The sequence below is a fragment of the Ictalurus furcatus genome, chromosome 9 (assembly GCF_023375685.1).
Source record: "Ictalurus furcatus strain D&B chromosome 9, Billie_1.0, whole genome shotgun sequence".
In the NCBI taxonomy this organism is placed as follows: Eukaryota; Metazoa; Chordata; class Actinopteri; order Siluriformes; family Ictaluridae; genus Ictalurus; species Ictalurus furcatus.
In genome coordinates, this window is record NC_071263.1 from 17,425,693 (window position 1) to 17,451,566 (window position 25,874).

The window sequence follows — 25,874 nt, forward strand, 5'->3', positions numbered from 1 at the left end:
TGAAAACTTACCAATGGAATAAAAACTGTTGACACTTCTGTAAAGGCACATAAAAGAAAATGTAGGCTCAATATAAAGTGAAAGAGGTTTTTACTGAATTAGTTTTTTAATAATATACATGGAGAAGGCGCCAGAGTGTTACTAACCAGTCTCGTTTTAAAATAGCAACCAGAATCAACACACAGAAGGTCAAAGAAAAAGGACTATACAACGTATACAATGTGCCACTGTGGCAAACAAAATCATTTAATCACCAGTCAAGATAAATCTTTATAAAACAGTTACCAATATGTATACACTGAAATATACGCATTTATTATTGCAAAATATTTAGCGTTCTCAATAAGCCACTGCCCTCAAAGATGAAAAAAAAAGTATTATAAAAACTGCAGCATTATATATACAATGATCGCTGACTAACAGGACACCATTGACTAACAGGGCAGTATGTGCTTAGAGTCTTGGAGGCTGTGCACTTATACATGGCCCATCGCCACAGAAATGACAATGGACTGGTTCATATGATTCCTGTGCCTGCTCGTCATCGGATTTCCCCAGTTCAAGTTCACCAAATCCTTTATGATTCCAGTAGTCAAAGGCAAAGGGGGAAAAAAGCCAAGGGGAAATCATTGAGCAGCCTGAAGGGTTGGAGTGCTGGTCATTGGATCACTTCAAAGTAGTGTAAAATGGCCATGATGTGCTGCGGCATAAACACAAAGCCAGTGTATACAGCCATGGCTGCTACAGATATCAGGAGAGAATCTGACATGGGGTTAAAGAATTCAGCATTTTAGAGAAAAGGACTAACAAGATTAAAAGGATTCTATCAAGACTGAAGGACAAAAAAATTAGTAACTTCTTGTTTTCATTCATAAAGATCTCATTTTTAAATGAATGAAAGGTAAACAGTACTACTGCTGCTACTACTACTAATAATAATAATAAGAAGAAGAAGAAGAGGTAGTAGCAGTGTTCAGATCTGTTATTGCTATTATTATTAACTATTGTTTTCATTACTCTTCTTCTTCTTCTTCTTCTTCTTATTATTATTATTATGATCTTGAGTCTATGGCAGCCCAGATAGAGGACAGCCTGATCTGTTACTATAGCAAATTTGGAGTCTCTACCTCAAACCCCATAGCGCCACCAACTGCCCAAATTTCCACTCACGTTTATGTTAATAACTTTCGAACCATGAGTCCTAGAAACAAAATTCCTCTGATTCCTTGGCTCAAGATGATTCGATTAGCCCTATGAATTTTCTGAAAAACCTACTTTTTCGAACTCATACTACGCCATTTGTTTGATTTGCACGAAAATTGGCCTATATAATCTAGAGGCACTCATGACAAAAAGTTATTCACAGACTTTTGATAAACCATACCGCTTTCGAATGGCGCTTCAACAAATTCAATGAAGAACACGCAAATAGAACTTGAGGCTGTATATCCACAACGCTTTGAGGGATTGTGATGAAACTTGGTACGCGTTAGCACCATTAGGCCAATACCATAAGGCACTAACAGTGCCACCAAGTGGTCACGAGATATGAAAAAAGCACATTTTTGCTTATAACTTCTGAGCAGTTTGCCATAAAATCATCAAATTGGTCTTATTAGAATCAGTGTGTCTCTTTGGCAGGATGCTCTGAAGGGACTCAGTTTCGGGACAGCGACACCTTGTGGTCAAAAATTATAATGCTATTTCTAAAAACACTAATATCTTTTGACTCCTTCTGCCTACCATCATGAGACTGATCCTGATAGATTCTGTGTTTCAAGCCAAGAACAATGATACCAATTATGTCATGATCGAGCAAACTTCCTGTCCGCCATTTTTAAATGTTTTGAAAACCTACTTTTTGAACTCCTCCTAGACCGTTTATCTGATTTACATGAAAATTGGCCTGCATCATCTAGAAGCACTATATTATTTTGACACACCATACCATTTTCGAATGGCGCTATAACAAATTAGACAATTAACACGCAAAATTTAACTTGAGGCTGTATCTCCGCAACACTCTGAGGGATTATGATGAAACTTGGTACGTATCATCACCATTAGGCCCCGAGGTTACCTGCAGCATTTTGGCACACTGCCCCCTACTGGTCAGGAGATAGCAAAACGATTTTTTAAATCTTAATTCTTGAACGCTTTCCTGGATGATAACCATCATGCTCAGATGCTACCTGAGCAGTTCCAGAACAGCACCACATACAGAACAAAAAGTCTAAGTATTATTATTATTATTATTATTATTATTATTAGACATGCATTTATTTCTTGGTTAAACAATAAGAAAAATATCTTTCAGATATTAATGACTAAATTGGCAAATGAGCACCTGGAAGAAACATATAAGGGCAATGCTGAAATTATGTGCTATGTATAGGAGACAGGAATGTAGTAGGTTACTCCTTTGGGCCAATGTCCAGATGGAAATTATGCTGACTCTTGTACTGCTAATTTACACCCTGCCAAAAACCACATGTAAAGGTTACTTTGTAACAGCTTACAGACAGACACACACATTTTAAATATGTATAGTCCACGGAGTAACTGCAGTGTAGCGAAGTATATATTTTATTTGATATAATATACTCTGAAACACTTTCAGTGCTTCGTCTTGGCAGACAACCACATGACTGCTTTGGAAATTGATTAAAAAGAAACTGTATTTAGAGGGTCTTTTGAGAAACTGATAATTTGAGTGAATAATACACACACACACACACACACACACACACACACACAGAGTATCTCACAAAAGTGAGTACACCCCTCACATTTTTGTAAATATTTTATTATATCTTTTAATGTGACAACACTGAAGAAATGACACTTTGCTACAATGTAAAGTATTGAGCATACAGCTTGTATAACAGTGTAAATTTGCTGTTCCCTCAAAATAACTCAACACACAGCCATTAATGTCTAAACCGCTGGCACCAAAAGTGAGTACACCCCTAAGTGAAAATGTCCAAATTGGGCCCAAAGTGTCAATATTTTGGGTGGCCACCATTATTTTCCAGCACTGCCTTAACCCTCTTGGGCATGGAGTTCACCAGAGCTTCACAGGTTGCCACTGGAGTCCTCTTCCACTCCTCCATGACGACATCACAGAGCTGGTGGATGTTAGAGACCTTGTACTCCGCCACCTTCCGTTTGAGGATGCCCCACAGATGCTCAATAGGGTTTAGTCCATCACCTTCACCCTCAGCTTCTTTAGCAAGGCAGTGGTCGTCTTGAAGGTGTGTTTGGAGTCGTTATCATGCTGGAATACTGCCCTGCGGCCCAGTCTCTGAAGGGAGGGGATCATGCTCTACTTCAGTATGTCACAGTACATGTTGGCATTCATGGTTCCCTCAATGAACTTTAGCTCCCCAGTGCCGGCATCACTCATGCAGCCCCAGACCATGACACTCCCACCACCATGCTTGATTGTAGGCAAGACACACTTGTCTTTGTACTCCTCACCTGGTTGCTGCCACACACGCTTGATACCATCTGAACCAAATAAGTTTATCTTGGTCCCATCAGACCACAGGACATGGTTCCAGTAATCCTTGTCCTTAGTCTGCTTGTCTTCAGCAAACTGTTTGCGGGCTTTCTTGTGCATCATCTTTAGAAGAGGCTTCCTTCTGGGACGACAGCCATGCAGACCAATTTGATGCAGTGTGCGGCGTATGGTCTGAGCACTGACAGGCTGACCCCCCACCCCTTCAACCTCTGCAGCAATGCTGGCAGTACTCATACGTCTATTTCCCAAAGACAACCTCTGGATATGACGCTGAGCACGTGCACTCAACTTCTTTGGTCAACCATGGCAAGGCCTGTTCTGAGTGGAACCTGTCCTGTTAAACTGCTGTATGGTATTGGCCACCGTGCTGCCGCTCAGTGTCAGGGTCTTGGCAATCTTCTTATAGCCTAGGCCATCTTCATGTAGAGCAACAATTCTTTTTTTCAGATCCTCAGAGAGTTCTTTGCCATGAGGTGCCATGTTGAACTTCCAGTAACCAGTATGAGAGTGATGACACTAAATTTATCACACCTGCTCCCCATTCACACCTGAGACCTTGTAACACTAACAAGTCACATGACACCAGGGAGGGAAAATGGCTAATTGGACCCAATTTGTACAATTTCACTTAGGGGTGTACTCACTTTTGTTGCCAGCGGTTTAGACATTAATGGCTATGTGTTGAATTATTTTGAGGGGACGGCAAATTTACACTGTTACACAAGCTGTACACTCACTACTTTACATTGTAGCAAAGTGTCATTTCTTCAGTGTTGTCACATGAAAACAATCAAATATTTACAAAAATGTGAGGGGTGTACTCACTTTTGTGAGATACTAATATATATATATACATATATATATACATACATATATATATATATATATATATATATATATATATATATATATATATATATATATATATATATATATAGATAATCCCATGACCAGGGCCAATTATATCCTGGCAATCATAAGAGGGTGAATTTGTGCTGTGTGTAATGATGCCTCTTATGTGGAATTACTTTGAATTGGGTAACAATGACAACAAAACTGCAGTTTGTAAGTTCTGCACTGCTAAAATTTCGTGAGGTGGCACTTCCGTTAAATCTTTGATTACACACCTTAGATGCCGACATGCCAAGTTATATGATGAGTTCATCAAAGCTAAAGCAGAGGCTGCTTCAGCTAAAAAATGCCAAACAAAGGCTAGTGTGACTCCCTCTATCATGCAAGTATTTGACAGCACCAGAAAATTCAAATCTGACAGCACAAAAGTTCGAGACATTACTCAGAAAGTAATTTTATGTTCATGGTGCTTGATGATCACCCATTCTCTGTAATGGAAGACAATAGAGCTGCAACAACTAATCAATAAAAATCAATAATAATCGATTATGAAAATTGTCAACGAATCTCATTATAGATTAGTTGGTCTGCGAGGCACGGGGGAGATTTACTCATTACCTTACTTCTGTTCCGAAAACACACATCAGCGAGTAAATACTAACGTAGTGCCCCAAATGGCGTACTATACACTTACACTATGCACTACTGTCTAGTGTGTGGATTTTAGAAAGGTAATATCGTCTCAAATGGAACACTAGCGGGTTTTTTACTAACCAGAAGTATAAGTCGCTTCCTAGTCGATGGCACATGATGTCATACGCACATATTGTGACGCCGCTAGCTTTAACAAATACCCAGAGTCACCGACAATGACTTTCCTCAGTTTAATGTTTGTCAACTTTACCTTTTATTCCCAACATGACCTCAGTCACCATCAGACAGAGGCGGAATCATCACATGACTGAGGAAGAAAGTGTGTAACCTCCAAGTCCTCCAGGGCAGGAGAGCATTTTATATTAAATACCGTGAAGAACAAACTTTACAAAGCACAGGTTGTGTAGCACGGACACAAGACAGTGATGCACAAGCACAAACTTATGTTTGTATCCAAAATGCTCCACTGTGTGCAAGGGCGTGGGGAAACTGGTGCAAGTTAAACTAAACCTTTTATTAAACTAAAAGGTTTAGTTTAACTTAAGTTTATTGTCATTATATGCTGTATTTGCATGCTTGCAGTGTAAATTCTGTCATTTATTATAAGAGAAGTGATCTGTTAGTAACGTAGCCTCGTTGCTCCTCACTCGCGGTGTAGACGCAGTGATACAGTGTAGGAGCGCAAGTAATCTGTAACGTCTAATTAAAACACTATGATCAAAAGTAAACACAAGTAAAACAATATGCCTAAAGGCAGCGAGTAACAGAAACTACAAGGTGCAGTGAAAGTGAGATTTTGTCATTAATTTAGGACTGTAGTTTAATTCAGTGCTTTTTGTGCATCCATAAAAAGTAATGCATAAATACTATTATATAATATAAACTTACATAATATAAACATACATACATATATATATTTATTAGAGATGCACCGATGTATATAAAGGCCATCTGCTATCGGCCATCGCCATTGGTTAAAAACATCTGATGATCAGGGGCAATTATATCCTGTCAATCAAAAGAGGGCGGGAAAACAAATTTCATGATGTGTGTAAAGATGATGTCTCTTGTGTGGAATGATGACAAAACTGCAGTTTTGTTGTTTTGGTGCAGAGCTCTGTAAGCTCGGCACCACTAACATTTTACACCGGAAGTGAGCAGCACATTTTATATATATATATATATATATATATATTATACACACACACACATATATATAAAACCAGTTTGATGTTCAATGATGGAGTAGAAATTGTTTGTGGTGAGTGAATGTGAGCCTAACAGGAGGTTTTTTAGAATTCAGTCAATGTTAATATGAATTAATTCAATAACATTCAATATTAGTTTGAGTAATGCATTTTCTGTTTATGAGACCAGTTACTGTGAAACAACTTGCTGAAATGGAAAGAATAAAGTTTTTATTTGCATTTCCTTCAGAATTGTGGAATTATTATTAGTTTAAAAGAAGGCATAAAAGGCAGAACTATCGGTTACGGCCGATATCACTCTGAATAATGGTTCATCTGTATCAGCTGAGAAATGTGTTACATGTAGTACATGTATTACAGATCGGTGCATCTGTAATATTTATGCATTATTTCAATGCTTATCGAAGAAAAAAAAAGCGCAGTTTTGGTCGCCAGAGCCTTTGTACTAACTGCACTTCGTGCTTTTCACCAACAGATGGCAGTAGCGCGCAGTGTGTTAAAGTTTCGAGCTATGATAACTGCTACAGAAAGCTTTATTTTGCCATCACTATTGAAATGTACCAGTGTAGATGTAGTATGTAGTAAAACTTTGGACGCAAGTCCATCAACTCTGCAAGCAAGGTGCTCCTGTAAGAGGTGTAACCAGTTGATATACAGTATGTTGATGTATATACTACAGACGTATGTTTACACCAACGTGTTACGTCATGACGTGAGTTTCAGTAAAACGCTAAACGCGTCAGGTGATCTACGCTTTATATGCAAGATACAAAAATACAAGAGATCTTTAAATATTAAATCACAAACTTTAAGACAATTCTAGTAATGAATCCTATCTTCTGGAGAATTCGAGTCTGATACACTAACGTTACCTAGCGCACTTTATAAAGGCGGGCGGGTGACACTGAATAATCTAATGTTAGGTAGAGCAATTCTTTATCATTCACAGACATAGCATATGACAAGAGCGTAATCAAACATTTTAACAGTATTAAGTTGCCAGATAACTTGTTGCACAGTGACCTAACGAGGCTACTTGCTAACCTGGTTAACGCCGGTAACTTTAGCGGTATAGATTTGTCACAAAATAAAAAACACATTTTCTGGAAAGGATACTGAAGACGGTTCGCTCCCAAGGCTCCAGCATGTACAGTGCCGTGACAAGAAGATACTGGTAGTAAAACCAAGATATTTGTTTCCACGCATCTCCTAACGCCATGTTGCTAGCTTGTCTTGTTCGTCTTGTTACCTCTCCGCTCCTTTCCGGTTTCTGTAAAGTGAGCTGATTGGTGGAAATCTTTAGTGACGTAGGGATGAGCTGAGCTGCCGTCATGGGGCGGTCTGTATCATAGGCATGGGGGGAAATATAGCTGGTTAATATGCATTTAAAAAGAGAAATGAAAAACAATAAATAAATAAATACGAAATGTCTTGGATTTATTTAAATAGCTTGTATTTTAAGTTTTGTAATAGTCATTGTGTAAACAAGCAATGTGCGAAATTTGCTCTGACAATTAAAACACATATTTGGACTGAGACAGTGTCATTCAGTTTGTGTGTGTATTTAACCTGGAAAACAAAGAATTGAGAATAAATATTTCTGCAGGTTTGTTGATTCCAACAGACCACACGAGTAATTATATATATATATATATATATATATATATATATATATATATATATATATATATATATATATATATAAAGTCAAAAAGTCTTTCCTAATTACTGTTGTCATGTTGTGCCCAAATAGATGACAGAATACCCGATATAAAATATTTACCCACAAAAAGTCATACCCACTGTCCACTTGAAATTCTACAATCACTAAGCACTTTATTTATTATTAACACTATACTAATATTGGGTCGGGCCTCTCTTTGCTTTCAAAACAGCCACAATTCATGTCATAGGAGTATGGGTGTTCCTAATAAAGTGCTCAGTGAGTGTACGTATAAGGCACTACTATTAATCAAGATCCACAATACAAATACATACATATACTAATATTGCGTTCAATAGGAGTAAGATCTGAGTAGGACACATTGTCATACTTACAAAACTGTGGAAGATTAAAATGTCTTTATGAGATGCAAATCAGGAGAGATTTGTGGCACAGTACAATCCTCTGTTCAGTAAATAACAAATGGCCAACAGATTAAATGTGCTAAACTGAGCCAGACATTAAGTTGCTATTCCAGAAATCTAAGGTTTACAGAACATATTAATTCTATTGTCATTAGACCATGGTAAAACAGATCATTTAAAACAATGGACTCAAAAAAGATTTATTCAAATAATGCAAGAAATAAACATGTTTGAACCATCTGTGAGCTAATAATACCACTTTACACTTAAGTTTAGGAAATATCAAATGTCTGTCCTGCATCACTCCAGTTTAAAAATAAAACAAAACATTACATATTTTTAAAACATGGTAAACAAAATGAGAACATTTTTTACAGATATTTACATCATTGTGCATGAGTATACATTTCAAAGACAGAACGCCCTTCTTCTTAACTGTGTTTCATTAACAAGCAAGAGGTGCTTGGATTCACTCAGTGTTGGAGTCCTTTGCATCTCATCAGCAATGGCTTGCAAGAATGTTGAAGAAGTGATAGACCTCGTCCTTATCATATACAGCCACTTCAGTCGAACACTCAGTACACTTGACTGGGTGATAGACCTCTTCTTCATCCATCCCACCCAATCTGGAGTCAGTCAGTCCTGCTTCAGCTTCTGCCTCAGGCTTAGCCTCTGCTGATGTGGCCATGTGGTCCTGACGACTCTTCTTCCTGCGCTGCTTCTTCTGTTTTGCTGCTTTATACTTCAGCACTTCATCCTTATTCACTGTACAGTTCATCACAAACATGGCTCTGTACTGCGTCCTGTATTTCTCATGTCTGTGTGTGAAAAGAAGAACTTTATAATTAAGGCAAATATACAAATTAATATATTACAGAAATGCAGTAACATAGGGGTTGTGACAAATCACAATGAGAGTGATTGCGACCTCACCTCTGACAGTCCAGACATAGTGTAGTCATACATGCAGGACAGTTGAGGATGGCATCACTGCTCGGAAGAGGCTGAGCTTGGTTTCTTCTCTGTGCAGATGGCGCTGGTCGTCTCCGGCTCCTGTATCTGTATCTATCCAAATATACACATATATATGTGAGGAATAAAACACAACAGGGTGTGCTATTATAAGAAAATAATCCACAGTACAGTGGAGTGTTGCCTGAAGTTAATTATTTTTGTATAACACCACATCCCAATGTGTTTTATACCTCTTATACCACAGTGATGTGCAAATTACAAATAGACACATCGTGCATTATAGGTTTATAGATTCATCAATACGCTTCCTGTTCTGAAATAGCCACAAGACAAGTCTAGCATGTTATAAGAGCTAGAAACATCCATTCCCTCCAGCACCAGGCTCATGTTTTTCTCTCTCTTAAAGTTTATCATGTTACAGAGAAACCAGAAAGCACAAAGTCCTTAAAATGTTCCCTTGGAGGAAAATGTACTGAGGTAAATTTATTTCCTTAGAGAAAGATTCACTATATCAACAGTTATTACTATTACTATAGAAACAATAACGTATTAGACAACTATTCCACATTAAACTTCATATATATTTGATTAGGGCAGAGCTCTTCAGTACTCACTCTTTTCTCTTAGCATCTACCCAAGCCTGATCCCGATCATCTTCATCTGGGTCGTATAATAACTCGTCATTTGTAAGTACATTGCGCTGCTTTCTTCGCTGGATCTGGGAGATACCTGAACAAAAACAGAATCAGCACAAGCCAAATATTAATATTAATGCATGTATATAAGCAGGAACATGTAACATTACTGCATTCTCTTCATAGCTATGGTCTTACCAGCTTGGATGTCTTCATCAGAATCTGAGTCAAAGTATATGTTGTCATATTGTTGAGATTGCTGCGTCCTGTCTGTGTTCGCTGTATTGCCGCTAACCCCAGAGGTCTCACCTATGATTCAAATAACATTCTGATGATACACCACAAATACGCCAAGATCAACACTGGAGACATCCGGCACTTGTTGTAATGCTTACCTTGAGTGCACGGACCCATCCAGTTGCACTCCATAGATTTAATGGTGCTGCTTAGTTCTGCCTCCATCTCTTTCTCAAACTCATCCCCACTGGACGACTCACTTTCGCCGGTCAGGTACTCTCGGATGAGCTTCTTCTTCTGGTCCGGGGTTCCGTTAAGAAGAATGTCGAGCTCATCCTCAGAACTAAGGGTGTCAAAACAGACCAGCACACTGCGTTCATTTGTAGAAAGGACAACGCTCTTCAACTTAATATTGTGCACCATTCAGGAGGACGGCAACATTCTGGCCAGAGATGAACAGCGTTACTGACTCTTTATTTCAGACAAATTCACACAAAATCGTCTCCATGAACTGAGTTTAACAACTACAAATGTGAGTTAGTTGTGGGGCTTATAGCTAAGATTTTCTTTACTATAAGACTGGGATATTTATTGTTTAAATACCAATCAAAACCCGCGGTAAAATGTTATGTAACTCAGTTATCGCGGTATGAAAATGTAGTATAAACTGTAGTGCACTTTTAAGTGTATACTGTAGGAAAGCTGTACTGTTGAACTAGGAAAGTAGACATGAGCTTCAGCAGCGCAGATTTCTTGATGTATTTTTATTTATTTTTACAATTATTTATTTATAATACAACACAAGTTTGCACTACATTTATAATTCAATACGGTCTAGTGTCTGTTCTCCACACTATCCGCACACATTTGGCTTGGCTGATGATTGCATTAAACTAAACCACACTTACCTGCTACATGCTCTCTCTTCATCACTTGGTTCCTCAATCTCGTAAGAATCATATTCTTCTTTTCGGTTCATTGCTTGTTTTAATCCAGAGAAAAATAAAGAAATAGTCCAAACTTTGCTGCACTGTAAACCCCGGAAGCATGCAGGATGTCGTGACCGGACCGCTAAGTGTTTCCGGGTCAAGTTTCCTCCTCTTCACGTGATGTTTCAAAATAAAAGTTTGTCGATGATTCAGCAGAAGATAAAGAAACAAGATTTACTCGAAAAACTCACGTCTAAATATTTACTCCTCGATTTTGTATAGAATAAAATATAGGCTGGTGGCCCACTAACCTACACAATCGGAAGTTTTTCTATACATCTCAGAGAAGGTTAATTAATTAATTAATTAATTAATTAATTAATTATCTATCTTAATACATATAGTCAGCAGGGGAAACTTTGAACTGTGTAGTCTGGGGCTCACTGGGATCTTTGCATAGATGGTGCCTATTAGAGCTGTACCTGAATTTGTCAATCCCACCCACCCCAAAAGAGTTCTGACCAATACCCTATTCCCCAATTAATTCAGAGCAATCCCACCCACTGCTGAAGAAATTCTGACTAATCCCATCCACTCCCAAACAAATTCACAATAATCCCCTTTCCAATCCACTCTTGAAAGGAATTCCAACCAATCCCACAACTCCCTAAGGAATTCCAACCAATCCCAGCCACTCCCACAGAACCTTTGACCAAGCAGATATTTTGTTTGCCTGCAAAGCCTTCGTACAAGCCTAGTTGATTCTAGTTACCAAAATATAAACAAATTAGTACTTTAAACTCCTGCAACCCTGACCAGGATAACGCATTCCCAGAAGAATAAATAAACACTGTAAAGGTGTCGCACTGTGTAATGTGAGCACCACCTACTGCTGTTCCATAGAGTCCCAGTTTTGTTATACACCTCTAATACCCATGTTGAAAATGTATAGCAGCATCAGTGTTTCAAGTTAGGTTCTTATATCAGATATGTTTTATTGTAACTGGTGAGAGTACATGTTAAAAATCTGAGGAAATTTTTTTTTCTTTTCACTCACGTGGAATCAATTCTATCACACAAGGTACAGAATTATTTATTTTTTTATGTCATGTCCATCACCATTTGTAGCATCAGTATTATTGTTTCGGTCAGCATTCCTCCATCTGAATAAATGGAAGCTTTGGTCACATACTGTGAAAAACACACATTCATATACAGTGCACTTCAAAAGCCTGGGGGATGTTTTCAGTTTAAAGTTTGTTTTTTTTTTACAATATGAGATAAGAGTATATAATTAAGGCAAACATAATGATCAGGAATGACAAAGAATAAGTGGCTTGAATTTGCTATAGGGTAGTAAAAAAATATTAGTCAGATTAAGCCAATTAATAGCAGTACAATGGAAACTAATACATCATGTACAAGGCTTTGAGTGAACATACAGTTTAATCATATCATTAGCTCAATTTGAACAAGTCAACTGAGCATCATCCATTCAAAAGGATTACCCAAACTAAAGATTACAATAAGCCAAAAATAAACGAGATAGAAAAAACAATTAGACATCAATGTATATATGTTGATGTATTGACTCCCATGAAAAACGTCAATTAACAATCAGAAGTTACAAGACGTGATTAGATGAAGTTGTAGATTCTTGTGCTGTGTGGACTTGGGAAATCTTCCACAGTGGGCCGCATCAGTTTAAGGGGGCAGTGGAGGGAGTATGATGTCTCAGGTAGTGATACAAACAGTGATACATACTGTTTCTTGACAAACAGACCCCAGGTATGCTCTCTCTCTCTCTCTCTCTCTCTCTCTCTCTCTCTCTTCCATCCTCCCAATAAGATGGGACCAAACAGGGAAAGCCCTAGTGAACCTCTGGTCAGGGTCTTAAGTGTCCCCTTTTAGAACAGACAGGCAGCTTTGCAACAGCTGGAGATTCCCCTTAAAACAGAGGTGAGTAAGCAGTGAATACCATTGCAATTGAATTTCTGATTTTTTTTCCTTCTTCTTCTTTTTTTAATTTTTGCATGCTTTCATGGCAAGAAGTTTTTTTTTTGTTTTTTTGTTTTTTTTTACACAAACATGAACTTTTCATAGAATTTATAGTTACCTTAGCATGTTTGAGTTCAAGCTCAGCTAGTTCCACCAAGTTCTTTCTGAACGCTGCTACTCTTCTTGTTTTGAAATCTACCAGTTCTGTACAGGAATGAAAACAGGTTTTTGTTAACCAAACACAAATTTTGCACAATAGCAGTATAATCTCAGATAACTGCAATGCCATTTACACGTAAACATGTAGACACATTAATCACAACGAGGCACTGTTCAGAGTGAGAGAAAAAGACAGAAACAACAACAAATACCTTGTTTAGCCGATTCGGAGATTTTCTCAAACTTCTGACAGCAAACCTGCTGGGTGGTTTCTGCCTGAAGGACATCTTTGTTTTTAGCCCTGGCTTTGTCCAGAGCTTTGTTTGCATTCTCGTAATCAACTAATGCCCTTCCTCGTCTGTAAAGCAGGTCCTGAAGGGCAGAGATAGCATTTCTCAGCAGTCAGCACAAGCCCAAAACAAACACTCATGACTACAATTGAAATGCTAAACCTCATAATTTCCATGCTGCAGTGTAGGAGTAGTATTACTTGTAAGAATGCAAATAACACTTGCATGATCAGCTCCAGAGTTATTGGCACCTTGGTAAAAATTGGTAAAGAAATCTTCTTGTGCTTTATTAGCTTAATCTCAATAAAAATTTAAGTAAATGAAAAGCCTCAAGATATACATAGTTGTTAACAAATCACATCTCACACTTACAGGCGCCCAAATAAATCCTTATGAACAGAATACACTTGAAGGATGTTCCCCATAATATTTTGCTTTTTGTAAGTTCACTTGAGTGTTTAGTAATCTTAAGCAGTCATTCATGACTTCCTGTTTCAAATGAGGTGACACAGAAGCCAAATTCCCCTTCGTTTATCAGCAACAGGGAAGATCAGAGCATACACAAATGAAATAAAAGACAAAAGCATGTTGACCTTCATAAATTAGGTAATGACTTTAAACAACAGCATCACACCTGAAAATGCCCATATCCATTGTTAGGACAATATTTAAATTGTTAAACAAAAAGAGCTATAATTAATCTGCCAGGAACAGGATGCAAAGTATATTTTGCTCCCAGAGATGGTAAGGAACATTTACTATCTCTTCATTTCTCCAAGGTTCACGGCTGGAGATTTGAAGAAGATGGCAGTATTCTGGGTCACAAAGTCTCCAAATCTACAATTAAACGCTACTTTTATTTCAACAAACTATTTGGTGTGCCTTTTCTTTCAACAAACCACAAATGTCAGTGACTGCAGTTCATAGGAACTTTGAATGGAACTGGGTTCTATGGTATGAGGAGACAAAAATAAAACTTTTTGGTGGGTTTGGTGGAAGAAAATGGTTGGTTATACAGGGTGGAAAAAAAACAAGATGGAGAATCTGTAATGTTGTGGGCTGTTTTTCCTCCAAAGGCAATGAGAACCTTGTTAGGATACATGGCATTGAGGCTCTGTGAAGATCCAAGGGATTTAAAATTAAAATCTGACCGTCTCTGCCAAGAAGATACAACTGGGTCGTGGTTAGATATTAAAGCATGATAAATGACAATAACAAAACATTCAAATGCACACAGAAATGTTTTAAATGATCACAGAATCAAGCTTTTGATATGGCCATACCAGTCTCCCAACCTAAATTCTATTGAAAACATGTAGGGCGAGCTGAAGAGGAGAGTCTAGAAGGGAGAACCTCAGACCTTGGAGGAACTGGAGAGACCACTGAGGAGTGATCACAAATTCCTGTTCTGAAATCTCTAATCTCATCAAACATTACATGAGAAGACGCAAAGGGAGGTTGCAAAAAGTACTACATGCAGTGGTGCCAATAACTGTGACATGTGCTTTTGTTAAAAATCAATTGTGATATTTGTTCTTAGAAATTCTTCCTTAGAATAAACGTACACCAGTAAGATTTCTCGCATATTTTCAGTGGGAGATTAAGCTAATTAACAAGGATTTTTTTTCACAGCCTTCCTTATCCATCTTTACCAAGGGTGCCAATAATCCTGGATCTGACTGTGTTTACGATATGATATGCTGAAGAGTCACACAGTGTACCTTGGCGGCTTGTGATTCCCGGAGGTAATACTTCAACAAGTCAGCAAGTTTTAGGTCCTCATCAGCAGCAACTCGTGCTTCGATTTTCTACACAGGAAACAGACATGAGGCATAAAATGGACTACCAGGAAACAAGCAGGTGACCTCATGATCCCTGACACTCTGTATTTCATTACTACAGCCTTGTGTTGGTGTAAAACTGCTGAGGTTGCTCTTGGTTAAAGGAAAACATTTGAAAGAGTTAAACCAGTTAATCTTATCTCCAATCACATCGCAGTGCTCGAGAAGCTGCTACTCATACAAGAAGTTATTGTAACGTGATATATCGGAAAAATGCTGCAAAAAAATCTAGAAATTTACATACCCGTGTTTTCTCGAAAAGTTCCGACACTTTCAAGAAAAATCTACAAAGAAAAAAAAAAAAAAAAAAAAACAGAATTAGCCATTCTAAAACACATGAAGATAATGCATGAAGAAGCTCATTAACATTAAAGTGCACTTGTATACCAACACACATGGGTCTATATCCTGGAAATAGATGGAACAAATCAAATGGCCTTTCACATAAGCATTTTTAAACAGGAATTACTGCAGTTAGTTGGGAAGGTGTTAAGCCTAGAGTCTCTTTGAACAGACAGCAATATATAACTGAGAAAAGGGGAGGGCTTCTTGGTGACTATTTATGTGATGACCAGTGTTGGGTAAGGTACTCAAAAAAAAAAAAAAGTAATCCACTACAGATTATTAATTACTACTTTAACATTGTAATCTGATTACATTACTGATTACTGCATGTAAAAAGTAATCAGATTACTAATTACTTTACTTTCAACTTACTTTTAAAACCTATCAAACCTACAAAAATATACTACAAAGTGAAACTCATAGTTACTTCAGTAAGTGTAGCGTGTGTCAATGTATGACGATCAAAAAAAGTTGGATTTATCATAAAACTTGTCTTGGGTGTTGTCACTGTTTGTAGAATTACCAGACCGATAAAATATAAAGCTTTTCTACCTAGGCTAGTTTGGTGTCGCGAGCCAAGGAGAGGCACAGCTACGATAACATTGTATGCGTTTAGCTGCTACAGTGTCACACAAAGTACATTATCTTTTCCTTATGCTCTGCTCATATCATGTTAACGTAAACTGGAACTCATAAAGACACACCTTGTTTTCCTGCTCAGCACCAGAGGATGTTAGTGTTTCAGTTTCAACTCCTTTACTGGTTTAAAAAAAATCATTTTAAAAATCTGTGTATATCCATTTTTCCCCACATTGACTGTGTGAGCTAGTGTTTGGCAGGATTGAGAGCTATCGGCCAATAAGACGTGAGCGTTTCCATGTATTTTCCTGTAAACCCTGTCTGACTGAAGATATAAAATTACAACACCTCCGTCTTCCTTTACTGACGTTCAGTTATGTAGTGACAAACCTCTCCAAGTGGAGAATTATTCGGGGCTAAAGAAAAAAAAAAATTTTCGGGGCAAAACGTGATTTATTAAAAATGCATTTTACTTAATATTGTTTTCTTAACAATAAATTTGTAACGCAAGTAACAATTTTATTGACATGAGTAACTAATCAGATTACATACATTTAAAATGTAATGCGTTACATTACTGCGTTATCAGTTATACCCAACTGAAACACACTGAAAGACACACTGAAACCTTCAGATGTGGCTGATTTAAAATATTAGTACATTAGTATGACGTGAGAAAAGAAAAGATTCACAAATGAAGGCAGTGTTAGCCATTTGCGCTGAGGACGTTTTAAAATTAAAATCAAACAAACATCGAACATTACAACAAAAACATGCCAATAATGTCCTAGACTTTGAGAATGAAAACTGTAACAGTCACATACTTGCACATGTCCGTTGAGTCCTGGGTCCCTAAAGTGTACAGCGTGGAGGCAATTCTGTTGATGTCTTCTGCAGCACCTGAAAAAGAGCTTCTGTTACACAGCTCCAACACAACACACAGCTAGTCCTGCACCAGGCTTCGCTCTGGAAAAACATTCATGGAAGAATAATCATTCATGCACTGACTCAGGCATCCTTTCACTCAGCTAAAAAGACAAACCCACTCGTTATTCTCCACATCTGTGGGTCATTTAAACTGACATGGAAAAGAATACCCAAATCACTCAGATTTGTAGAGCACATAATGAACAGCATGTCAGAGAGATGACTCAGCCATGAGCAGCCATGAATCAGGAACGTCTGTTTTTCCTTCTCAGGCATTTTTTTCTCTCTCAGAAAAAAACAAACAAACATTTTCTGCTTTCCATATTTGTGTGCAAATTAATGCATTTTAAAGAGGGTAGGTATAGACCACTGTACATGAGATGTACAGTGAACTCTCTCTCTCTCACACACACACACACACACACACACTCTTAACATCAGGTTGGTTTAAACAGAGTGTAACATGCTGTCCGGAGGTGTAAAGAAATTGTTTTGGTGTGTCAGATCACTAAATCTATCACTATTATGAAATGCAAAAATGTGTAATGATATGTTGTCTCTTTTGAGATCTTTTACTCCTTTGTAAAAGTGTTGTGTCTGCTTTTACAACCATCAGTGTTTATTTCAGCAGAAATAAATGATGGTGAAATGGTTGTCATCAGAAAAGTAGGTTAAAATGAAAACTGATGCACATTTATTTCCCCCTCTGCTAAACAGCTTATTACATAATTACTGTGTAGGACTAGGGATGTCACGAGAACCGATACTTTGGTACCAAGTCAGTACCAACATTCTTAAAACGTGACGGTACTTGTTTTTCTGCACTAGCGTTTGAATCGATTTTGATGGAGGTTGCAATTCTTCCGGACCTGACGGGGGCAGCAAATACGCGCGGGTGTTTTAGTCGGTCCACAAGTGGTGAAGAAGAAGAGGAATGCCTACAAGCACACTACAGAAGATTAGCTTAGTTTAACAAGTTTAGCTCCGCCCCGACTCGATGAGAGGAAAAGAGAGGAAAGCTAGTATCAGTTTCTGGTGTGCAACCGATGCTATCGTTCATTTCAAACAAAGCGAGGAAACACCTGGAATTTGGCAAAGCACCTGAAAGACGGTCCTATATTATGTTTGTTTGAGGCATCTGCATTGTTGCCGTGAAACCAGCTAATGTTATGCTCCATGTAATGTTAGCGATAGCCAGTTATTTGTTAACGACGCTAACGCATTGCAATGTTATAAACTACCTCCTAATGGACCACCATGCATCGCCATTCAGCCCAGGTCCTGTCAGCAAAATGTAGCTTAATGTCACTAATAATTATTCAAAGGTTCATGCTTTTAATAAATCTTTTTGGCCTGCCACCATATCAGTGAATTTAAACTAATGCTGCATTCAGAGTATAAGGTGTGTGCACACACGCGTCTGTGTGTGAGTACGTGTGTGAGCGCGTTTAGGAGTGTACCGCCACTCATTGTCAGACAGTGTTTGATAACTAAAATCTCTCTCTCTCTTTGGTATCGAGTATTGTGTACTTTTGGTGGTATCGGTACCGACTATTAGAGTTTTTCGTATCGTGACATCACTATGTAGGACTACCTAATAAAATGAATATGTCTCCCAAGACCATTGATTAATGCTGAAGAATGCTTTCAAAAATGAATATAAACCAAAAAGACCTAGGGTGCGTCTCAATCAGCTCCCTAGCTCAGCAGTCAGGGCACTGATCGGGAGTCGGATATTTTAAGGCCTGTCTCAATCGCAAAATCCTTCCAGTGCACAGGAACGTTCGCTTCCTAAAAAAAAAATCCCACAACGAACCACAAACATCAGGGCGCGTCACTTCTGACTATGCTCCCTTACTGGAAATGGCGGAAGAACTCTGTCAACTTAGTCTACAAATTTAAGTAGCTTGCTATTGTTGTAGCTCTTAAATGATCACTTATATTAGTTTATATAATATTAGTATATTATTTTTTTTACTTTATTTGACATTCTATATATTTTATTTGAGTTTAAATGTCACAATTTTTTTTTAATCCACTAGCTAGCCTACGATCCTGTATGAAGTACCATGACAGAAATGCATGCGAGTAAGCTAACAAATTTATATGAAATATAATGTCAGAAAGCCAGATATCAGTCCTGCCTGTTATATGCCGTGTTAAATGCCAGTGGTGACGTTTTACAATACGAGTACATAGCCGTGTCGCTGGAAATTGACTCAGTGACCCGATGTGTAGTGAGCCAGGGTCCTTAACAGTGCCCGAGCTCATGTACACAATATAATGATTCATGAGCTAGGGAGCTGATTGAGCCCAAGTCATGTTAATGTGTATTTTCTACTTCATGCAGGTTTAGGCGGTTACCAGTCTGAGTAATCACTGCTTGTTCATAATAAAACTGTGCACATGTGCAATGTTCAATAAAACACTGTGCTGCAATAATACATTGTGTCAATAAAAATGTTCATAGTAAAAAGGTGAAAATGAAGCTTACTTTTGTGAGACCTGATCATTCTGTCAGACTTGATGGAGGCATCCTTGACACGGTTATGGTACTCTAAAAGGAATGTCTTCTCGTGTTCAAAGAAGTCATCTACATCCTGTATTTAAACAGAATAAGAGACAGGTAGAAGTGAAAAATAAAGTCATTAGGAGTCACATGATTTTATCATGAATAATTTAGGAGCTAATCATCAAAGAACTGTAGGCCAGGTCTGTTCATGCATAAATACATTAGAAATGATAAATGAATTCCAAGCATCCATTAGTAAATCATTTCCTACAGTGTCTTCACTCAAACCTCATGACAGTCACATATTCACATGACTCACCTTCACACCTGCCACTAGAACTCCATCTGCAGACTTCACCACATTCTTGAAAAAGTCCTCCAGTTTCTCTTTCTTGTTTTTGCCTCGTACACTTAGCTGCCAGAAACAAGCAAAAACGTGGAAGTGAAATTACAATAACGCTGCACTAATGGGACTTTTTAACCAAGCTCATTATCACAAGAGGTAGAAATATGTCAAGAAACTGTTCTTGCTCAAAGGATGAGGATTTCTGCTTAGAATAGTTCACAATTAGCTGAACAGATCACGGATCACAGATCACAGATCATGAACAGATCACACATTCATGGTTAGAACAGGCCAGGAAATATGGTGCACACTTCAAAAAGCATACACTTACATCTTGGTTGTACTCCAAGAAAACATGAAAGTTTAAGTCTTTCCGCAGGACAGGATGGGCAGCGACACGGCAGAGGAAAACCTCGTGCATCGCCACAGTCTTCTTGAAGATGGCCAAGTATTCGCTGAAACACGATATGCATTAGAACCGTTGATACTGACTCATAAACCATTAATGCAACACTAAAACTGAGTGAACCATTTTGCCAGGTGTGTAAATGAAAGTGACTCACGCCTCAAGTTCCTGTTTCATTTTAGTGAATTCCTCCTTGGTCATGGAGCCTTCACCCTCACCCAGCTTCTGCAGCTTCTCTCGCGAGGCATCGAAGTCTGGTCTCGGAGGCGCAGGTGGGATCTGGCAACATATTTATGATCATTTTTATGATCTCCCTTGCTTCCAAAACTGTTCTGCCTTTTGACGAGCTGAGAGTAATGCTAATGGAGCACTCACACTAATGATATCAGTGGTCACTGTGTCAGTCTTTAAATGCACAAAGCAAACACTGTGTCTAATGTTAAGTGCTATGAATAATTCACTTGAGAGGTATTATATAGCTTTTGGTGCAGAGAAGCCTGGGTCCAAAGTAAATTCCAAATGAAATAAATCACACAGCAACAGAGCGAGCCAGAATATTAACCTGTGCAGAGACATATGACTGAGCTGCTAAAAGTATTCTCCCTCAGAAGAAACACACCAAATGTACTGATTCAGTTATGCAGATCAAAATCACAGAGTAGTTAACAGCTTACCTACAATGGGGGGAAAAAAAAAAGAAAAGAAAAAAGTAGACAATGTGTAAAATATTGATTTCTCTTTATCCCCCCCGCCCAAAAAAAACATACCCATTAACTTTGTAAATAAATCTAAAGCAAAGTAAACAAATTCTATTAACATCTATTACCATTAGCAGGTAATGGCTCAGATAAGTTAGAAAAGTTCTTCTGCTTCTTTACAGCGGCCACTCTGCTCTGATGCCTTTGGAAAACTGGGACAATGTAATTTTTATTATTTCCTGTGATGCACTGAACTTCAACACTTCATGAATTATGACAGTGCACCATCATGCTTCGTGCATTGCACAGTCCGAACAGGATTTGGTGGAGTTTGACTGAGGGCTTTTTACTGAATGCGTGTTGTGATGTCGTCACATGACGTGTCTTGGCCCAAATCTGTGGTAATTTTGAAAAATTTCAAGCGGCTCCAAATATTGCAGTGTTTGCATTAATTTCTGCAATCGTTAAACAGCAAAATCCTGAAGGAACTGATTACCCTGACACATAATGTCCACAGCTTCAATTTAAGACGATCAATAAACTGTTTCATAATGATAACCACTATACAGTACTGTGCAAAAATCTTGGGCACATGCAAAGAAATGCTGTAGAGCAAAGATGTCAAAAGATCATTTTATTAAATATCTCTACATTTAAAAAAAAAAAAAAAATACTATAAAGAGCAGTAAACCATAACAAATGAAAGTCAACATTTGGTGTGACAACCCTTATATTATATTATATATATAAATATACATATATACACATACACACACACACACACACACACTAATATATATATATATATATATATATATATATATATATATATATATATATATATATATATATAAAGATAGTAGTCTCAGGCACAGTTCGCATGGTTTTATAAGGAAATGAGCTGTAAGTGTTATTGAGCATCATGCAGGACCAGCTACAGTTCTTCTGGAGACTTTGTTGCACTTGCTTCTTATTTTTGCAGCCAAACCCAGTAGTAATCATTGTGTTTGTTTGAAAAGTGTCTATTATGTAATATGCTGCTTTCATTACTGACATACAAACATTTTCCTGTAAAATTTCATTTTATGCTGGAAAAACAATGTTTGGAAATCTAAAATGTTTTTGTACTGACTCAATAATCGAAGTCATAAAATAAAAATCTATAATAAAATTTGCACAAATTTTTTTTTTTTAAAAATAGGATGCCTAAGACTTTTGCACAGTGGTACATGTTTAGACTAGCAGTTAAAATTAAACACACTCTCTGAATCTCTAAAAAAAAAAAATTGTCAGAGACACGAAATGGTCTACATTTTCATGTGAAGCAGGTAAATTTTGAAACAGGTTGTGAACATCTACGGCCCAACCAGAAAAAATGTCTGTTGTAGATATTTGCTGTACTTACAATAAACCCAGCATATTCCTCGTTCTCCACAAAGGAGTCATGAAGCCAGATGAACTCTTCATGTTGTCTCACCACAGAGAACTCGTTCTGCTTGAAGTTGGGAAGAGTGCTCTAGAAAATCAGGACAAAAAAAAATATGATCAATTAAATGTTCAAGCCAAAAAGACCATTTGTCATCAGAAAAGGGTAAACTGTATAATATCTAGAATTACAATTATCGCTTAGTTGAAATATAATTTGCATGTTTGCATGGGGCTGAGCTGTGTGTCAATGTCAATATTGTAATTAGTCATGCCATAATACACATTTCCTGAAGTACCACAGGCACATTTGTTACTCACAGTAGCATAAACTGACTGGACTTTATTCTGTTTTGCTACTGATTTTTTTTATTTTCCCCACTCTCTATTTATGTTTGTTTGTAGAAATGATATAAAAATCAAAACTGTATCACGATAAGATCGTTTTGCCACCCAGCCATATTTTCGAACATCACTTGCATACCTTCGTATGGACGGTGAATTTCACTTTGTCTCTCTCACTCAGTGCATCTGAAATGTCCACTTGTAATGTAGCATCAGTCTGAAGGTCCACATTAACGGCCCTTGGCTGTAAATCATTTGAAAAAGCAATGCTTTCATCACACACATTTCAATTCACAGTGGATCATGGAGTGTTCGAAAATTAGTCTTCATAATAGAAGAATCATGTGCATGTTGTGTTCTATAGGTAGAATTTATATTGTTATTTCGAAAGTGATAGACTGTTGTTCTGAAGTATCAGTTCTGACACCTTGTTTCAATCACTGGCTCTGGACTGAGGGCATCAATCTGTAAATATACCCAGGGTGTCCCAAAAGTCTCCATACATATGGGAAATTAAAGTTACATTTTGCTGAAAAGTTATTTACAAAACAATCCCGGCATTGGTTTGTAAACACCCACACAGAGTCATCTCTCACACTTATGATGAACTCGTATTAACACATCTAGTGTTATGATATGCATGCAATTGCACGTCCATTGCAACCTTGTGACAGCTTCCCGATCCAGCCTTGTCAAAGGCATTCTTAAAAGGCACTATATATATGAAAATAAAACAGATTTACGGAGGGAAGTTCTGTAAGAATGACAGAGGAAGCACTGAAAATCATATCTATCCGTGTAGTTCCAGTAACAGTAACACCAGTTACCAGTAGTTCCAGTAACACCAGTTACCAGTAGTTCCAGTAACACCAGTTACCAGTAGTTCCAGTAACACCAGTTACCAGTAGTTCCAGTAACAGTAACACCAGTTACCAGTAGTTCCAGTAACAGTAACACCAGTTACCAGTAGTTCCAGTAACAGTAACACCACTTTCTGACAGCGTTTACTGCTAACATTTCCCCAGCTGTTTGTTTTCTGCCCAAGGTACAAGACAAGCTAATATAGACACAAAAAATAATATAAAATTGGCCCAGAATGCTGTCTAGACTTGCTGTTAGTGGGTTAAATGAGTTAAAGCGGGATAAATGAGTTAAAGCGGGTTAACGGTTCCGTTTCTTGAACAATCGTAATAGCAGCTAGCTAACTGCCATCAGGAAGTCAACTGACTCTCACTACCTGCCTATTAGCCTGTAGCACTAAACGACATTGACCGTGACGTGATTGATACAGCTAAACCCAATATCACCCAGTGAACACTGCATAAAATAAATATCTTAGAACGCTTCAGCAGAGCCGATGGGATTGGCAAACAAGAAGGGAAAAAAACACCACAAAAAAAAAAAAAAAAACTTACTCCTCTGTCCTCTTCAGAGAGGAAATCGGGACCATCGTCCAGCCCTTCTTGCTGTCAAAAGGAAGGCACAGAGAGCAGAAATGCGTCGCTTAAACATTTTCTCGACAGTTCACATCTGAGGAAACCTACAGCGAAGACATGCAAGTTTAAAACACTGTGCAAGTTAAAGGAATTGTAAAGAAAAACCCACCATCATGGCTGCTCCTGCGGGTGGAGTACGGATCCGGCGATGGGGTGTGACGTCACGTGAGGCCGCGAATACAGTGGGCGGAGCCTCGAGGCGCGTCACTGAGCTGCTACTGCACACGAGCTAGCACACTTCCAAAGAGGACACGTAGTAAATAGTGCGTTAAATAAAGTGGGAAGGAATCAGCCTAATCCGTATAAAGCGTTTGAGAAGAAATTTACTGCTTGAATTTGGTGTTTTTGAAGATCATGAGCATGTAGTGTTCATCCCAGGTAGTGCATTGTATAGACTACACTGCACCCATGTTTTGCTTTTGAGATATAGATAGGTCTGTGAGCTTGGGGAGATAAGACGTGGAGATGGTGCAGTTTTGGAGACGCCTACTCAACACAAGTGCACATATTATACTGAAAATATGCTATATTACAACATTCTATTAATAATATGTTGAAATGTATTGGCATATTACAATATTCCATATTCATATAGGCAAGGACAGGATCACTGAAGATTTATTTTATTTTTTTGCACATGAGGCACACCTGACTAGAATTTCATCAGTCAGAAACTGCTTTATCCTGGTCTGGATCACAGGGACACACCTTGAATGAGACGCCAGTCCATAACAGGCCACCATACACACATGCTCACACATGCATTCACTATTCACAATTTAGCACAGCCAGTCTACTGACTGTCATGTTTCAGGAGGAAACTGGAGAACCCAGAGGTAACCCACATGGATATGGGGAGAACATGTACAGAAACTCCCCAAAGACTAAGTAATCTGAGCTCAGGATCAAACCAGGGACCCTGGAGCTGTGAGGTAGCAATTATACCTAAGGCAACCAAGTAAGATATGAATGTAATTGTGCTTCAGTTTTAATGGAGCTTACAGTTTTGTAATGCATCTGTGGCAGCAAATATCACTATCTTGTTATACAGCAGAATATTTGGCAGGTTATGCTGTATTTGTAAGGAGGAAATATGTCATTTAAGTGAAGTAGAAATTAAATGCACTTCCTACTTTGCACTATTGCTATTTTGGCTTGTATTGTACTGGATGTATGCAATGTATTTGCACAAGGAAATATTGTTTTGGAAGATAAAAAGAACTATGATGATTAGAACTGCAGTGTCCTTACCTGTGTTTTATACTGTAACACTTAGTCAGCTAGTGAATCAGTTAATATATATAGTTGAACAAAATCTACATGAACATACACTACACATGTCCTTTCCCATAATGTTGTCATCTGGATTTCATTTTCTAATATTTCTCAGGCTGTGCACTACCTTT

General features: G+C 38.0%; 3 protein-coding genes across 3 annotated transcripts; all 3 read right to left on the bottom strand.

The window, feature by feature from the left end:
• Positions 1-215: 215 nt before the first annotated feature.
• Positions 216-7,513, bottom strand: sptssa (serine palmitoyltransferase, small subunit A). Its single transcript, XM_053633623.1, has 2 exons — positions 7,354-7,513; positions 216-762 (listed from the first exon to the last, which is right to left on the bottom strand). Exons 1-2 carry the CDS (start codon positions 7,454-7,456, stop codon positions 659-661), a joined length of 207 nt encoding a protein of 68 aa, XP_053489598.1. The 5' UTR covers positions 7,457-7,513; the 3' UTR covers positions 216-658.
• Positions 7,514-8,511: 998 nt separating this feature from the next.
• Positions 8,512-11,213, bottom strand: eapp (e2f-associated phosphoprotein). The gene is made up of 6 exons (XM_053633134.1): positions 11,081-11,213; positions 10,331-10,515; positions 10,134-10,244; positions 9,915-10,029; positions 9,259-9,390; positions 8,512-9,143 (listed from the first exon to the last, which is right to left on the bottom strand). The coding sequence occupies exons 1-6, from the start codon at positions 11,149-11,151 to the stop codon at positions 8,825-8,827; spliced, it is 933 nt and encodes a 310-aa protein (XP_053489109.1). The 5' UTR covers positions 11,152-11,213; the 3' UTR covers positions 8,512-8,824.
• A 963-nt stretch (positions 11,214-12,176) lies between these two features.
• snx6 (sorting nexin 6) lies at positions 12,177-25,275 on the bottom strand. The gene is made up of 15 exons (XM_053632868.1): positions 25,270-25,275; positions 24,578-24,697; positions 24,388-24,438; positions 23,112-23,216; positions 22,608-22,718; positions 20,662-20,783; positions 20,430-20,553; positions 20,072-20,167; positions 19,735-19,840; positions 17,138-17,213; positions 15,634-15,673; positions 15,270-15,356; positions 13,471-13,630; positions 13,218-13,303; positions 12,177-13,048 (listed from the first exon to the last, which is right to left on the bottom strand). Exons 1-15 carry the CDS (start codon positions 25,273-25,275, stop codon positions 12,995-12,997), a joined length of 1,344 nt encoding a protein of 447 aa, XP_053488843.1. The 3' UTR covers positions 12,177-12,994.
• Positions 25,276-25,874: the final 599 nt, after the last annotated feature.